Here is an 18,385-nt window from a genome sequence, read left to right as displayed (position 1 = left end):
CCCCGGGGGCCCGCGGAGGGGCGGCGGCGCCGCGCCGCGCTCGCCGGCGGCCATTTGGCGGTACCGGGGCCGGCGGGGGGTCCCGGGGCCGCCGCCCCCCGAGCGCCGCCCGCTCCTGCAGAGTCATCGCTGCGCCGGGGTCCGCGGCTTTGTCTGGGCTTTGGGCTTTCCCTTGTCTTCACGGAGCCTTTCAGGGTGGATGACCTGAATTTTGATCGTGGGGGAAGAGCAAGCTATTGAGTGGGGACAAAGGGGAAAAGTTGCCGGGTTCAGCTTTTATGTACTGTAAGGTCACAGCGGGTGCGAAATTGGGGATTTATTTTTTTTTTCCCCATTGCAAATCACAGTTAAATGTCCGAAGGGTTACATTTCTGTTTCGCTCTTCGGGGCGATGCTGTGTGTCCCTGAACGGTGTTATAAAGTTTCTTTGACGAGTTCAGAATCTCGTTTCCAAAGTAATTTTCCACGTTGTCTTTTCTGCATCCCTCTATTCTTGGAAGGGGAAGGCGTTTTGGTATTCAGGCTGCAAAGGAACACATTTTTAACTGCAGTTCTGAGATTAAAAAGGCTGTAGAAATTACGTTTAAAGGCTGAGTGGTAAGTGTTAGTAAAACGGGGATGCTTGATACTGGTTCCCATTGCAGAAACCTGCTGACCTCTTAAGAATACTTGTGCTTTGCAATCTGAGAAGAATTCCTTTTGTTTCTTGCATCTTTTTACATTCAGTATCTGGTGGTTACTTAGTGTCTTTGATGCCATTTTAAATGGCTTGCCAGGTTCTGCTTAACTTAGTTTTGTATGTAAAAGAAATACCTAGCAATGAAATCTTAATCCTGTACCTTCTGGTAAGGATAGAACAAATGTTTTAGTGCTAAATCACAGCTGTTCACAGTCTTGGTTGCTGCCAGACGTGCTGGTGGGCCACTGGCAGGGCCCTGGCTCGAGAACCTCTTTGGAGGATTGGTCTCTGCCCTCCAGGTACTGTCGTACAGCTGAGGAATTAGTTCTCTCTGCTGAAGGGAAAGGTTTCTCTGCCTCCTCTTCCTGCGGCCTGACTCTTGCAAGAGGGAGAAGAGGGAGGCGTTACTGTTGCTGAAGATGTTTTGTAATCTTTGGGTTGTTCTTGAGGAGCAGGGAATCGGAGAGAAAATAATACTTCTGTAACCTTTTTACAAACCTCAGGATTTTGTTTTATTTTTGTTCTGGTGAAGGGTGGGAGGCAGTGGGGGAGAAAATCACTTTTTCTCTTTAATAGTGCTTTACTTCCTTCATAGTTTTTAAAAGCTGCTTCTTGGGAAAATGATTGATTTGCCTGAGATGCTGTGCAGAATGGTATGGCCAGCAAGGACACTCAGATGTTAATATCAGTTTCAGAGGGCTGACAGAAGCAGGAAAAGCTGTAGAAATGCTGTCAGACTTGAGGCACTCTACCAGCCTTACATAGTTGATTGTCAGCTATCCTTACAGGATGGCAGAAAATGAAAACCTGACTTTGGAATATGGCTGTATAGATTTCATGCAGTTCCCAAATAGACCTGCCGTTAAATTTATTACTAATTTCTCTCTGTCTGGCCAGCATTGTCCAGTATATAGAGGACCTGCTGCATATTCTGCATTCAGTGCTAGATTGTTGCAAAGCTGTGTCAAACCATATTTTCCAAAACAAAAGGTAGATTTTGTTATTCTGTTGGTGCAAAGAAATGAATCAACTAAGTGAAAATCACCAGTGGAAATGAAGGGAGATGGAAGAATGATTTCTGCCTCATAATCATCTTAATGGATTTTAAAATGTGAATGCAGTCCAGTTTTTAGCATATGCATTAATGGCATGCCTACAGTCTCTTGATTGAGTTCTGTTCTGCAAGCACTGTTTAAACAAATAGTTGAGGTGTCATGCAGATCATAATTTGGGACTAATTCTGATCTACTAAGTAAGTTCTTATGAAGTAAATCTGCTAAGTAGTAGAACATTTTGATGTTCAAGTAAGTGTATGGATCTTAGGCAAGTCATTTCCAGCAAAATCCACTCCGTATTTTTCTCACAGCTTTTTGTATGCAATCAACCATGCCTGTTCCAGCATTTGAACAAGATTTCAGGAATAAATTAAAACCTTGTGATGATGGAAAATACTAAACGGTTAGCCACCTTGCTCTTGTTTTCAGTGTAATTCACTAGTTTAAAAGAAACAGTAACACCACTTATTTTAGAAGCAAAGAGAAAGCCTGTGTCTTCTGAAGAGAAATCTTCCTGCACTGATAACTCCTGCTTCCTTTGATGAGCAGAAATATTTGGATGTTGATATGAGATGTTATTTTGATGCTAGTTTAGAGTGGAGTTTCCAGTACTGAGGCACAGTATTGGGCCAAAGAGAATAAGCTCTGCCAAGACCTCTGCCCTCTGTGTGTAGGACCACGTAGCTTTTTTGTTCTGGAGCTGTGTTTTGCCCTACCTGTGTTAGAGAACCCAGCCTTTGTCACCCCTGGTGGACTTGGTGAGGTACAGTTGTACTGGTGAGCTCTTTCAGCTCCAGCTGCAGGAGTGAAGAGGACCAGATCAGGGGGAGCTTTTGAGGCAAATCAGGTGCTTGTCCTCCTCACTTCAAGACCCCTTTGCAATGCAAACCAGAGCATCCAAAAGACACAGAGCAGATTCCTTTTTTGGTGAAAACTGGGTTGGAAGAGGAGCTTCAGCCACATTGTGTTGTAAGAGCAGACTAGAGCTAGGATTTCGCAAGGGTGAAATGCTCACTGCAGGAAGATCACGCCATTGGTGCCTGCTGCTTCCATCTACAGATGTGCTGCCATGGAGTGCTGGTATGTGCTGCAGTACAGAGTGCCAGTGGAGAGAGAAGTACAGCAAACATCTGGGAATTGCTGATGGCCTGTAATATTTTAGGATTTGTTCTGTGCTGTAGTTTTGTAGTAAATTCTCATAGACTAAATAAACCCCCTCAAAACTCAAGTGGTTTTTTTTGCCATAGCGAAGATTGGAAAGTAAGACTGGATCTATATTACTTTACTACTTCAAGGAAACTCAAAATGTGTTACCTAATGTCAGATTTGTAGTAGAATAGTTTTTTGGCAAGCCATTAACATTTTGGTTTTAGTTCTTCTTATAATAAACTTTTGGAAAGCCTTTTCAATACTACTCTCTGGAAGAACAGCATGATGTAACTTATGTGTCTAAGTACTGAGAAAAAATTGAGCTGCCTTTTTTTTTTCCTGAATGTCTAAACCTGCTTTTTCCAGACACTCTGAAACAGTCCCTATGAAGAGTTGCTGCAGCCTGTGGTAGGGGTTGATGCTAGTATTTGGGAGGATTTTGCTCTGGTATGCTAGACACCCTGTGAACTGTCCCATAATTTCATTATCTCAGCTTTGATAAACCAAACAAGCAGGTAATTGACTTTGTAAACTGGATTTGTCCAAATGACTTTTCCTCCTTGGTGTTCACTCCAGAGCTAATAAGGCCTTCATAGAAGGTTAATTGTTCAGCTTTGTGTCTTGGACTGAAGGTTCATAATTGCATTGAGGTAGCAGTGCTCTAACAGAGTTAAGTCTTGTATTTCTCCCCATCCCTTGTGCCAAATAGAGCACCAGTGCATGGGAATGGAAGAAAGTAATTTCAGCTAAAATTAAATTTTATTCCTTTTTTTTTTCTATTCTTTCTTCTGTCTTTTGATGTGTATTTGTTTCTGTGTAACTTTGAGTGTGCCTGGGGTAGTACAAGATGTGGCTGAGAGAAAGAAGACTGATTCCTTCAGTGTTGGTGATGGCTTCAGGTGATGGTGAATATTGCTTTAGGCTATATTGTTTGTCCTTGACTTGTTTCTTTAAAACATACGTGTGTATATATGTTTTATTACTAAAAAAGTCTTTTTCTAGGTTACCTTTGTTTTGGGAAAATACTGGTATTAATTTAGCCTAATTACTGTGAGTAAAACCATTGCAAGGACTGCCCTTGTAACAAAAAATGTGGTTCCTAAAAAGTTATTCTGGTGCAGATTCATTTTTGACTAAAAAGGTATTTTCTGCAATGGGAATTTTCAAATTGTTTTTCAAAAAGTTAATAGTGAGAGTTAAAGAAAAAGATTTTTCTTTTTTTTTTTTTTGTTTGTTTTTGGTTTTTTTTTTGTTTTCCTCTGCAGTTAGGGGTGGAGGAGTGTCCATCAAATATCTTCCCATTGTTGAACTTGCTTTGAAGTTTCAGTGTAAGCTTGCATAGATTAAACGTCAGCATCTAGAAAGGAAGTTGAGAGCAGGGGGTGAATTAGTTTAGTTGGATAATATGGCAGTTGTTGCACAATGCTGATGTGTTTGCTGAACTTTGTTTACTTTTTGACTTATACCTGTGCTCCTGGATTGAGACACGTAATTGTAAAGCTGTGCTGAAACAGGTTGTCATAGATTGTGGTGTGCTTTGTAGTATGGAAGCTTGCTATTTCATGTTTTTTAGTTTATTTAGGTCTACATTAAATAAATTATCCTGTTTTAGGGCATTGAGTATTCGTAATTTGTTAGAAAGCTGTTGGAAAGAATAGAAGTATCTATCCTGAGTTTTTTACAGTAACTTGAACAAAACAAGATGTTGAAAATATTTCAAAAACCCCAAAGAATAACAGCTGTGAATGCAAGGATAATGCTAATAGAAGTTTGCAGTCTCTTCTCTGAGAGAAAAGAGGCTGTAGGGGCTATTCTGTTTGGAATGTAGATCTTCCTTCTTGAAGTTTAAGAATATAAAAACCCACTGTAGGGAAGGGAAGAAAACCAGATGAATGGCTGCATTTTTGTATCTAGAAAAAAGTATTGATATGAAATAGATAAAAGCTATTTAATTAACTTTCATTATAATAAAAATTCATACAAAATCTCTGGTGTTTGTTTTTGTTTTTTTTTAATTTGTTTGGCTTTTGTTTGTTTGGATTTTTTGTTCTTGTTGCTGCTCCCCAGCCTGGCTGTATGTTTTGCTGTTGCTCACTACTAACACTTTTCCTTTGCACCCTACCCTTTCAAATGTTTCTGTTTAAGATATAGCTAAAGTTTTCTTGAAGAGCACTGGGCTAATACAAAGAAAAACTTTAAAAAATCTGGTTCAAGAAGGCAATTCTCTGCTAATCTTTGAAGTTGCCATGCCTGTAGGAAGTAGCATAGGCAGTTAGAGAACCCTAAAACTATTCCAGCCTTTTTTATATCGAGGCTGGACAAATAAACAGTAATATTTAAAAATGACAGCTTACTTGGTGACTGTTAAAAGGGAGAATATAATACCATGTTGATACTTAATATTATTTTATTTTGTACTGTACTGCTATTTTGAAGCAGTAGGGCTTTTTGTATACTTCTGTAGGTATTAGTTGGCACTCGCATTCAAAGCCTTGATCAGAAGTCCTGAGGAAGTTGTTCTGTAAGGGTTTGCTGTCTTAGGAACCATACTTCTCCGTGTATCTGCCCATTATACTGGATATTTCTGTGTAGTGGTGTCAATAATGAAGGTTTCTCTGTAATTTTTTGGTGTATTTTTAATCTGTGTATGTTGAGGCTGACTTCAGAGTCTCATATTAATCCCCTGCTTTAAGATGCAGGTAGGGGAACTGAGGCTGTGAAGTTTATTTGTCTGAGGACAGTGACTGTGCAACTCATACCAGTGTAGAGAATACAGGCAGCACTTCTTCAGTTTTATCTGTAACAGAGTAATGAGCACTTGTACCTCACAGCAACTGAGGGAGAGGAAACAGCATTCCTGCTGCCTTTCTGTGATGCTCCTAATCCTTTGGTGTGGGATAAGATTGGTTGGAGTGGGTTAACTGTGATGCCTGTCCTTGCTCACAGCTCACTGAAATCTCATTAACCTTATTCCAAAGTATTTCACAGCATTTTGGTATTTGATTATGCAGGATAAAGTACAGGATGCTGGTAAAGAACAGGATAAAAGGACAGGATAAAACCACAGTATGCCATATTCATTGCTAATGTGGATAAGCATGGGTGTGAAAATTTGGTATCTGTGACTATAAACATTTTTTGCCCATATGTGTGTGCTTATCCTTTCCTGTTAATATAACCTTTCATCATTGTGTCAGGAAGTGTGAGGAGAGTCAGTGAAACTCAGTTATGCATCTAAGGACTGTTACTACTTATAAATTGAGCTTTTTTGGGAGATTGAGTATACTATGGTTGATGTAAACCATTTAAAGTTCCAAAAAATAAGTTTATTAGGTTACTGCTTAAAGGCAGAATATAATGTAAGGATGATACTTAACTTTGTTTTGTTAATTTTTTTTCACTATTTTGCTGTTTTTAAGCAGTAGGGTTTTTTTGAGCAGCACTTGAAGAAGGGGCAAACATCATGAGATGCCACTAGTAATGTCTAGCGATTATCTCTAAAAATATTTTTCAAAACAAAGCATTTACACTGAGTTATCAAAATTACTCTGTTATTTGGAAAAGAATGCTTGTCTTTTCATGGAATTTTTAAAAAGTATTGTAGTCTTACTATAACCACTATAGCTTCCTAGCACTAAAGTAAAATTAATAGCACTGTATTAGAGGTTAGTTGAGTACCTTCAAGACTGTCCAGAATACAAAATGCTGAAAAGCTATTTTGTGGCAAGTGAAAGATATAGGTGTTACAAGAACTTTATCTTTCATTAAGTGTGCATAAAAGTAAAGCAGTTTCTTTATTATTATTATTATTATCTTTAAAATTCATCCGATGTTATGGAAGCTTATGAAAACAGTATTGAAGGTTTTATTACACACCTTGTTCATTTAATAGTTGCTTCAAGGTTGTCTTGACTATTCAGAGAGATGACATTAAACTACCAGGATATACAGGCTATGTAGTAGAGAATTAGATTCAGTTATGGTTTCATGGGCAGTTAAACTGTTCCTGGAGAAGGAACAGGAAATTTGAGAGAGAAGCAAGGTAAGTGACAGGAAATGGAATCAATAGTGATTCCATATTTTGGGGGTTGCTTTTTTTTTTTTTATTTGTTGGTTGTGACTTTTTTTTTTAAATTTGTGTTTCAAATTCATGCCAGTGAAGAAAGGTTCATATCTGCAGCAATTTGAGCAAGTCTTGACTGGGGCTGATGCTGCATCCTTGCCCCCTGTGGTTTTGCTTTCTCCCATTGTGGGATTTATAGGCCTTTCCCTCAGTTACTAGCCAGGACATGACATGTATATGTATTTCATGGTGAGGAGGGTTGTGCTGGCTGGAAATATCAAGAGCAGGGTACAGGTACCAGAGCACAAAACAGGCACCTAATTTCTTTCCTGAGCAAAAAGATTAGTGTCTGCACCAGTTTTTAAGTAAGTATACAATTAAGAAGATTTAAGAGGTGTTTTCAGATTTTCACCTAGTATTTCTCTTTTACAGGCAATTGCTTACAAGCACTTTAAATTCAGACTATTCCTTTATCCTAGTTGGCTGGATGAACTATTTGAAACTAGGCTATTTGTAAGCATTGTGGTTTCCTCAAAGGCTTACCTTGCCAATAAAGCTTCAAATACCCTTTTTTCTTTAGGAACAAAAGCATGGACATACTGGGTCAGATCAGGTTTTTTTATGTAGCATTACAGAAGTGAATGCCTTAAGGAAGGAATAACAGGACAAGCATAAGTGGTGCTTCCTTTGCATATTCTCTGTGTTTCCAGTGGTTTTGAGTTTGGTAGCTTTTGTTATAGCATCTGTACCATCCTATGTGAGGGAGGTCGCCATATCTGCTGCCCACACCACAAATAATTGCCTTTGTTTTGCAGCTTCTGATGTTGCTTAACAATCCTTGTTTTGCTGTACTGAAAGAGGAAGTAAATGTTCAGTCCTGGCTGTCACTTAGGTTTTTTACAGCCTTCCATTACCTCTCCTTGCACTTTACTCTCTCAGCTGGAAGATTTGTAGATTATATTTTGCTCATAAATCTTCTTATACATTTGATGGCCCTTGTTCACCTTAATTGAATGTTTTCTGGTTGCCCCTCTTTAAGTGGTGGGGACTAGGACTGTGCATCACACTTGAGGTATGTACAGCCTCAAGGTTGGACATACCTCCAGTTTATGTGGTGGAGTAATAATCTCTTCCTTTTCTCATAGGAATGCTCTAAACACATGATCTGATTTTTATTAATAATAAGCATTCAGCTGAGTTTTACATAGAACAGTTTCTCAAAACACCAAGATTGTAATCTGAGAGGTAATAATCAGCCTTGAGCTCATCCTTGTATACACAGAATTAGGGTAGCCCCCACTGGACTTTGTTTTCATACTCTCAATTTCATGTGCCATGCAGAAGTGCACTTGCTTGATCTTTACAATTCTTCAGGATGCCCTTGTCCTTGTTACCCAGAATAAGTTCATCTAGTCCAGAAGCTTTATTTTACTGCTCACCCTTTTAGTCAGATTATGTATTAATGAAATGTGGTGTAGTTTCAACACAAATTCCTGCAGAGCTTCTGGTGATTTCCTTCTGTTGGAAGAATTGGCTATTCATTCTCTTCTATTCACATATTTATTTTTGTGACAGTTAGATGGTTGTCCTGAAAGACTTGTAAAAGGAACCTTTCAAAAGCTTTTTGGAAATCACAGGCTGTATCAGCAGGATCTGTTCTGTATCTTTACTTCCATGAGAGGACTTTACCAAATTCTCTACTGATGCTAAATGGATTTATGATACTTATCCTTGTGTCCTTTATAAGATTTTCTTCAGGGTGTGCATCAGAACAATACTGACTACAAGCATTTTTCATGATTGGTGATAGGTTGTGACTTTGTTTACATTTATTTTGGATTGAATGTGTTCTGGTTTCCTCCCCGCACCAAACTGATAAAATTCAGCTAATAGTTAAGAGTGTGTAATCTTGGAGCCCAGCATTGTTATTGGCTTTGTCTAAAATTGTTAACCTTGACCCACGTGGGTGTTGTTCCACAGTAAAATGTCCAGTTTTCTGATTCCTCTCAAATTCTGTTCAGGTTTTGCAATGCAACTATAGGTCCAGCCCTACTATAAATTTTATAATTTAAGTGATAGAGCTTAAATGTTATTGTAGTTAGTTCCACTGAGTGTTTTATCAATGCAAATGATACAGTACACTAATAGGAGGGACAAGGTTTGGGAATGGCTTGATTAGCAGTAGTGTAATGTGGAACTGTGCCCAGCTGACTGTAAACACAAAGCTTGGGTAAGTAAACTCTGAAAAGAAGTTAACTTTCAGGATATTGAATCATCTTACGTTGCTGTTTTTTGAAGCTGTTAGTAACAAATGCTATCTTTTGGTCAGCAAATACGTGTGGAATTGTGGGAATGGAAAGGTTACTTTTTGTTCCTTTTAAGCTTTATCTAGTTGCTGCAAAACATGCTCAGGAAAAAAAACAGCTTTGCTGTTAAGTATTTCGCAGGTCTCTTCGTAGATAATGAATTGCTTGTGGTTTTAATACTTAAAATTTTACTCAAAACACATGATTTTTTTGGCTTATTTCTATGAATATTTACTAGAGAGAAAAATCTATTTGAAAACAACTAGGGTGAGATTATTCAGCTATAAATGCTTTAGTTAAGAGGCTGACGTGGACATGACCTTTTTATAGATAAATAATGATGGTAATGAGGACAATTCTTATAATGATAGACATAAAGATTAGAAAATGTCTATCAGATGGTTTAATTCTTGACTGCTGTGGTCCGTTCAAAGTCCTGAAACATGCTTTCCATTTTTAATTTTTTTTAAAGTAATCTGCATATTATTTACAGGAATAAAGCGACAGTCTACATCCTCTTGTGAGAGGCTTGCTTTAACAGCATCTTGATATTAGTGTTAGTGAGATTAACTCAAAAGCCCATGGGTGCATTATGCCTTTGCTTTCCAAGGCTCTTTAATACCTATTCCTAAAACCGTAGGAGAGATTCACTGTTGTGAAGGATTTTGCCCATCGAATAAGAAGTGGTTTTGACTGGAGAAAAAGCATTTCCTCCCACCCCACACACACTTGTCTCCCTGTGATCCCGTATCAAAGGATGTTGTTTGAAGTGCTCTTATGCTGCAATGGGAAGCCATAATCTGGACTGAGAAGAAATAACAGAACTCTGCTTGTCTGCTTTTAAAACTCTGAACTGCTTTTCCTGACAGAAATGGATTCCAGAGAAAGTACAATCCATATTTCACCGCAAAGTTTTACCTTGAGGAATGTGTAAGTTGTACACTCCAGTGAGATCAGGGTCTGCAGGGCAGTGTGCCAGTTCTGTGGCATGGTAAATTCACTTGTGTAAAAAGGAAGCTCCTTTAGTCAGACAAAGGCAAAGCAAAAAAGATCTGATTTATCCACAACTTGCTTATTAGTAATAAGTTGCTGCTTTTATTAAGCACCAGAATTATCTGGTATTCTGGGCTTTGGAAGCTTTTTGTTTGTTTGTCTTTCCTATTATTTTTTTTCATTTTCTTCCTTCTGTATTTTTCTTTAAAAGTTTCCCTTTCTCTTTCTTCTCTTGTTTTTCCCCTTCTTTTTCTTTTTTCTTTTTCCTGCAATCCATGTCTTCCTAATATGAGAAGTATTTTCTCTAGTGAAATTGCAGGCCTTGTCTGTAAAACAGGAAGCCAGCTTTTCCTGGATACAGTAGGAATATAGCTTTCTTAGTATGGCATTTTGCCAGTGGTTTTCTGCCTAAACTGGGAGTTATACTGTCTGTATTGTTCCTTCTGTTTCCCAAGTAGGTGCCTGTTTTTGAATTCCACAAATGAACATGTGTTAATGATGGCATATGACATGACAGAGGAAGTGCCTCAGGATAGCTCCAAATAATTTGAGTAGTCTGGACTTTGGCTTCAGTTTGGGTAGGATTTGATTCTTTATGTTCTGAACAGATAACTATAAATAATAATTAATCTTATTAATGTTCTCTCTGATCCTGGGATGGCAGTGATCTCATTTGACTAACAACCCCAAAAGGAAAGAGGTAGGTGTCCTGTTTCCTTTTGGGGTTGTTCGTCAAATGAGACCATTGCTATCCCAAGATCAGAGAGAACATTAATAAGATGTGTTTGCTTTGATATTGTTTGATCAACTGTAATTAAATTTGATCCAGAGTTGTTCAGATGCATGTGTAAAAAATGTAATGGCTACTTAGCATTGTGCATTAATTTGATGCTTGGTTGAAGAGGTCCCTCTTGTGCAGCATGGCAGCTCCAGGACTCCATTTATCAAGTATTCAGAAGCTTAATTTTTGCTCATACTGCATGGCACAGGTTGTTTTTGATTTTTTTTTTTCTTTTAATGCTGTTGTCAGACTGGTCACAAAACTTGTCTTCTGCAGCTGTTACTGGAAAGCTGTTCCAAGACCTCAATTCAGTGATTATTGTAAACCACATTTAGTGGTCAATTTTTATTTGACTTTCTGCCAGCTCTTCAGCTTATCTCCTCTAAGGCATTTATGGAAGGTTTTTGGCATGATAAGGTAGAAAGTACTGGCAATTCTTGCAGGGAGGATGCAGAGCAGGGAAAATAGTGTCATCTGGTCATTGGAGAGCTGGACAGTTGGCAGTTTGAGAAGTGGGGCATTGTGGCATAGGTCTTTGAAGTCAAGGTACAGCAGCTTGTTAAAAATCAATATCTTAGCAAAAGCACTTAGAGGCTCAGGTGATCATCTGGGTTGAGTGGTTGAACTGATGAACAGTTGGCTTCATCTTGCTTCAGCACCAAACAACTGAATTGATTGACAGTATTTGAAATAAGTGATTTAGGCTTAAGTGCATGTATCTTCTGTGAGTCTTCTGATACCTGATTTATTCAAGTATAATCAGTAACTTTTTCATAAAAGCATCACAGTTTCATAGTTGTCCAATGACCATTTAAAGCCTTTGAACACTTCCTTCCCTCTTTCTGTTGCAAAGGTTTTCCATCCTCATGACCTCATTGTCAGTGTAGTCTTTAATGGCATCAAGTTTGATTCAGGGTTTTTTTTTTTTTTTTAATGCCAATTCTTTGTTTAGTTCTATCTCTTTAGTTTTACTTTGCATTTGTAATTTAATTTTAGGTAATGATTAGCTTCTGGTTGAAGTGAATCCAGTTTTGAACCAAGAGAGATCTCCTAGAATTGTTGTCTCAAAATAAAAAAAAGCAAAGACAAAATGCCAAATTAATTTACATTTTACCGGTAGGGAGTGTGTGTTGCATTTTCAATGTTTTCATTGTCTGCTGAATTTTTCCTTCACTGTGCTTTCTAAAGCCTTACATAAGTAAAACTAAGTGGGGGATTGCTTAACCAAATTCTAGTCATGTTCTTTTTTGTTTAAAAAGTTTTGTGTTTCAGGTATGTGAACAATCTTTGCAGATCAGGAGAGCTGCAAAATACTTGTGTGAATTATCTGTTGCAAAACCAGAAGTTTGGAATCTTATTTTGAAGCATGGCAAGAGTTAAATGAAATGCAGGGGATTGAATTATCTTTGATTATCTCTCTGTCTTTGGGGGTGATGGTACTACCAGTATAATCTTCACAGGAATTGCATCAAACTGTTTAATGTCATATCCAGTTTTGGGGAAGCTATACTCTATAGAACTAGGTAGTTCAGAATAAGCTGATAGACTTTTGTTCTGGTACTTTGTCTGGACAAGCTTTAATAGTTGTCTGCTTTACTAGCTCATGGGTGGCCACGTGTCATCTGTGTCCCCACTCTATTTCTGCTAAATCAGCTAGAGTTTGAAATACCATCCAGTGCTCACATCTAATCTGCCTTAAATCTGAACTCATGGTTGATGTGGAGCACAGTGGTCATGTTTCTCTGGCCTCAAAGGGTTTGGTGTTTGCTAATTGAATTCTACATATTTCATCTGAATTGTGTGCTTGCTTAGCAATTTGAGTAGATCAACACCATATTCCACCTTCCAACACCTTAAGAATAACTAAACAGTCACTGTCTTCCACTATTACCTTTTAGAAATCAGCCAGATAAAAATGTCTTCATGTATCATAACTGCTGTTTTAATTAAAATGAGTTCAGTGCCAGGCTGGATGGGACTCTGAGCATACTGGTCAAGCAGGTGGCATCCCTACCCATAGCTGGGTGGTTGGAACTGGAGGATAGTTAAGGTTCTTTTCCAACCCAAATCATCCTGTGATTCCATGAGGTTATCACCTGATCAAAAGTGCTAAGTTGCGATTTATGACTTAGTAGGATATGCCTGATATGTGCTTTGGATCAAAGTTGTTAATGTAATTCCTGTATTTATATAATTAATGATTGTCTTTTAAATTTTGTTTACCAACAATATCTAAGAGCATTGACACAGGATGAATTTTCTTTTGTCTTGATTCTTTTTCCTCTAGTCTGAAAAGGGCTGAGTGATCTTATTCTTTTGCAAGTAAGGCAGTTACGGTGACATTCTAACTTCAGAAGTGTTATGGGTCAGACTGCATAGTTTATGGACAAGTTACTTAAACAGGAGTTTAATTATAACATATAATTTCTGTACAAGCTATTTGCTTTCCACTGTACTTTTCATAGTATAAAAGAATTCCTTGACCAAGACTAAGTTGGTCCTGATCAGCTCTGCAATGCAATTAAAACTCTCTTAACAGGGCTTTCATGCCTCATCATGGTGAGTTTGACAGTGTAAGTGCAATTTCCTTCCAGCCCCATCCTGTCCTAAAAGGACCATGGGAAGAAACCTTGTTGACTGCTGTTAATGTGAGAACTCCCTTGCTGAAGGCATCTATTACTGAGCTGCATGGCTTACAAGTCGCTTTTTATCTTCCTTCCTTTTACCCTTCAGCAGAAAAACATAAATGAAGGCAGCTTATAAAAGCAGATGTCACAAAGAGGAAGAAAATGCATTGTATTTTGGATTGAGGAAGGAGCTGTTGCTCCTGCTGTACTCTTTATTTGTATACAAACACCAGTTTGCCTGTGCGTTGCATTCTATTTGTTTGTTTTTCATGCATGTGGTGGCTGACATACTGAAATGGGAAACTTCTGGAGTTGAGTGTCAGAAGTAAAGTTTACAGGTGCATGTTAGGCAAAGGCTGGGTTAATGTGTGATGGTTACTATGGGGCATATAGGAAATAGAAAGGATTCTTTTTAGGTAAAGCTGACCAACTTCTTATGTTTATGAATATACAGCATCACTTAAATGGTTAGAAAACATTCTTTCCTCTGGTAATGCTGGGCCTTTTGTTAGTCCTCCAATTGACCTTGTACTGCCTGCTCAGGGTGAGATGACTGTGTTTGTTGTTTCATGTTTTGTCAGCTTGGTTAATCACAATCTCTCTATTTTTACAGAACAAATTCGATTAAAGAATATAAGGAATGTATATGGAAGGTGTTTGTGGTACCGCTTGCGACTGCTAAAACCACAGCAGAACATAATTCCTACAGTGAAGTATGTACCTTTCATTTGCATGGCTTTCCATGAAAGCAATTCTTACTTTTTTAATATAGAAATACATTGGTTTGTAATCAAAGCAGGAATTAGTTACTTTTGCATCACTGAGCCATTTGCAATCTGCAATATTTGCATAATTAATAGGTAATCATTATTGTCTAGTAGGGCTTGAAATCAAGAGGCATGCTGTTTGTCCTATATAAAATACCTCAGGAATGAGACCAGTGAGCCTCAGTTGTAGAAAAAGTAAACAGTGCATTTATTTGTTGGAAAAAATAATTCTCCCTCACTGAAATTAGTAGTGCTAGTGTAATCTTTTGATTTAAATATTTAGTATGTGAACATATACTAAAACATACTCAAATATAAATGAATAATAACTTTGTATCTTTGAAGGTGAATGCTTTATCAGTTCCTTGTTACTCCCACCCTTAAAATATTTTGCTGTCTGTTATGCACCTCTGTCAGCTTTTTGTGTTTTGTTTCTTTTTCTTTTTAACACATTGTCTAGGATCTAGTTAAAAATCATCCTTTAAAAATAGGAAATAATAATGTATACCTGCTGAGGAGAGACAGTTAAAAATGAAGACTTGGTGGTAATGGATTGTCATTGTTAAAAACTAGGAGAAAAAGTGGTATTAAAACTGAAATACTAATACCTGCTTTAGTGTTTCTTGCTGTTTTAATACTGTTTCTTGAAGAGTGATATAAGATGGCTTTTAATCGTATTAGAATGGTGCTTGAGCTAGTGGATTTGTGTATTTAAAAAATTATTTTTTTTCCAAACAGGAAAATAGTCCTCCTTGCTGGCTGGGCATTATTTTTGTTCCTTGCGTACAAAGTTTCCAAAACAGACAGAGAGTATCAAGAATACAACCCTTATGAAGTGTTACATTTGGATCCTGTAAGTAATAACATCTTTCACTAGTCTGTACTACTGTAACTGTATATTCTGTGTGCAGATGTCTAATCTTAGACTTGTTTTTTTCAAACAAAGTAAGTCTAGTGAATCTATCTAGTGTTTTTGGGTTTTTTTTGACATGTTATTGCTGCAGAAAGTTATTGCTGCATGTTATAAAGTCAGTTATGTGTTTTTTGCCTATATCTGTACCAATTTATAACTCTTATATCTAGCTCCTTCAAAAGTCTAGTTATGTAGTGAGGTGGGTATTTTAAAAGCCTATTCTGATGTTGTTTTCCTCTCTATGTACAGGAAAACTACAAAAAAATATGCTTTGTATGCCCTTTGTGAATCTTCTTAATAAGAACTTCTAGGAATGCTGAAGAAACTGTATAAGCAAGAATATGAATTCATTTGATGTACCATTTCTGTACAGAGCAGTATTTGTAAATGAGAGGTTCCACTGAAGGGTCTTGGTGATGCACATTTTGATGTAGGGCAGGCGAGCTTGAATCTTGTGAATATCTGTGAATGCAAGCAACAAATTCTAAACAGTGATCCCAGCCAATAGCTTTATTAAACAGGGATTTAAAAAAAGATACAGTGCCTATCTAGAAAATAGATGCACTGCTTTGTTTATATTGAAGAACTTATTCAAAATCGATTCCAAAAGTTACATATCCCAAGGAGAGACTTTCTGAACTTCTTTTAAACTCTTCATCTTAACCACAATACCTCAAGCAGAATGTCTGCTTATGTTAATTATTTCCTGATACAAGGCTCCTCTTTTGAATAACAGCAGAGTCATCTTTCCATTTCTGGAGTCTGAGGTATGGTTCACTCTCAAGTCTGAAGAAATACACTGTGGATCCAGCTCAGCACAAGAACATGAATGAGCTTTGAATGTACCTGTTTTGATTAAATGTGATGTATATTGTTAGTGTGAGAGAGCGTAATATGTATGTGAACTTTAGCAAATACATCTCTTGCCTTTAAATGATGTTGACTTGTCAGCAAAGCATTACCTTGTGCTAAGAAAGTAATTTATAGCAGGTGAGAAGTCTGTAGCCTGTTTCTAGCTAGACAGGTGGGACACCTGCCTGTCATGTCTGGAGCCAAGTTACTGCAATTCAGCTGCTGTTCAGCTCCTCTGTGACTCACTGATTGCTGACATGAATTCTCTCACCGGTGCACAGGACGGAGCAATACAAGTTTTTACTGTTAAACGGTATCTATTGGAATCATGCAGTTTTAATGTTCTTATATCTGGGTTAACTTTGATTAAACAAATCAGGCTAGGGATTAGGTCAGCAGAGTATTTTCCTTTGTTATCTTTGGGAAATTTCTACAAGTAACAACCCAGAGGGGAAAGAAGAGAATGCATGTAGTGAATTACAGCTTTGTGTTTATTTATGAAAACTTATACACATGCTCAAGGCATGTGCAACTTATCCAGGCAAAAAAACAAATTCTGGAATGCCTCAAGAACTGAGGATGAGGCATGTGGACATATGTGGAGCATAAGGACAAGCTGAATGAAAGCCAGAGATTTTAAAAGGAGGATGAAAAGATGGTTGTGCAGATAGATAGTTGAAGTAGGGCTCAAGAAAAGTAGGGCTCAAAATCTGAGTGTGTTTCTCACTATCAGGCAACTTCTATTAAATTTTCCGAAAGATTTTCTGTTCGGACTATGTGAAAAATCAACAGATTTCTCTGTTACCATTCAAGTAGAACCTTGAGAGTTGTAGCCAGTCCTGCTAATGAAGTGATACAGATGCTGAAGTGTAGTTAGATAATGGAATTGTTATTGTTGTTAAAAAAAACCCTAAAACACCAGCAACACCACCCCCCACTTAAAAAAATAAAATGGTTGCAGATGCAAGCACTTTGAAGTTTTGATGCACAGTAATTCACTTCTTCTTTTCATTCACACTCTAACCAAGATAATTTTTTATTTTATGTTAGCATATCAATTTATAACAAGAGGCTTTTCTTCTCCAGATAAGAACCACAGCACCAACAAAGTCCCAATAATGTACTTAACACCAGATTTTGTATGCAATATCAGCACTATGTTTTGAACACAGAATAGCTCTTTTTGAAGCATACCACTGGAATTTCACTAAAACATAAGGTGCTCAAATATTAATTATTTATTTAATAAGTATCTCTACTGCAGTTTTAAAGATAGGATCCAAGGCCTAAAGATGAATCTTAGAAGTGGTTATATACAGGCATGCTCTGTGTTCCAAGGAGACTGACACCAGCTGTCCAAGGCTAGTAAGCATTTGTATAAGTCAGGCCTAACCTCTGTAGCCTAGCTTTGGAAAATGAGGCGTAAGAAATTAATGTAGATGGAAAACATGTCAACTTGTCTGGGTGCACCCTCTGTGTCAGAGAGAAAAAATGAGTTTTGTTTTTTTTTTTACAGGCAGCATTCATGTGAGCCATGAAAACAAATCTCTACTCAAACAGCTTGGGGTTTTTTCCCCTTCCCTTTGTTCTTTTTCCCCTACTTTCTAGTTTCTGCTCCCTGTCTGGCATGCTTCATCTAGTGTTGAGACACCTTTTAGTTGAAGTCTAATTTATAATGGAGTAAATCCATCTTGTGCATTAAATGAGGCATGCTGTTGATAAATTGTGTTGGAATATGATAGACTGTATAAAGTGAGATAAGGTAACAGCAAGTGAAGCCTCAGGGTAGTTTAATTTCTGGTTTAAATTTATTGAAAGAGTACCATCATCTGTAAATAAATTCTTTTGTGTTTATTATGCATTTAAGATCAGCATGCTAGTTTCTCTGGCACAAAACATTGAAAAGTCTTGTGGTAATTGTTGTGAAAAATTTAGCAGATAACATATAGAAAAAAACTTTAGCTGAACATACTATTAAGTTTTGTTGATTTTCTTGAGTAGTGAAGTTCACAGTCCAAGCTGGAAGTTAATGTACAGGACATTGTGTTGGTGGCATTTAACAACATGCTGGAGTAGAATAACAATATTTCTCAGGTATAGGTAATGCATTCCCTTTGTTCAAGAAGTTTGAAATAATTTATGGGTAGGATGATTCTAGTCAAAGGCATTTTTAACTGGCAGGGAAATCTGCTGTTCCTGG

General features: G+C 37.5%; 1 protein-coding gene across 2 annotated transcripts in view; it reads left to right on the top strand.

Moving 5' to 3' along the window:
* SEC63 (SEC63 protein translocation regulator) overlaps positions 1-18,385 on the top strand; it is a 54,651-nt gene that overhangs the window by 272 nt on the left and 35,994 nt on the right. Inside the window, exons 1-3 of one of the 2 annotated variants that reach the window (XM_021553825.3) lie at positions 132-3,788; positions 14,267-14,366; positions 15,159-15,273. In XM_021553825.3, coding sequence (XP_021409500.3) covers positions 3,731-3,788; positions 14,267-14,366; positions 15,159-15,273 — 273 coding nt within the window. In that variant the 5' untranslated portion in view covers positions 132-3,730. Of the gene's footprint in view, positions 1-131; positions 3,789-14,266; positions 14,367-15,158; positions 15,274-18,385 lie in introns of those variants that run through there. The other variant, XM_021553824.3, reaches the window with a different exon arrangement.

Source organism: Lonchura striata, chromosome 3 (assembly GCF_050655825.1).
Source record: "Lonchura striata isolate lonStrDom1 chromosome 3, ASM5065582v1, whole genome shotgun sequence".
Taxonomy (NCBI): domain Eukaryota; kingdom Metazoa; phylum Chordata; class Aves; order Passeriformes; family Estrildidae; genus Lonchura; species Lonchura striata.
The sequence above is the reverse complement of the archived record's forward strand: the minus strand, read 5'-3'. Positions and strand labels throughout refer to the sequence as shown.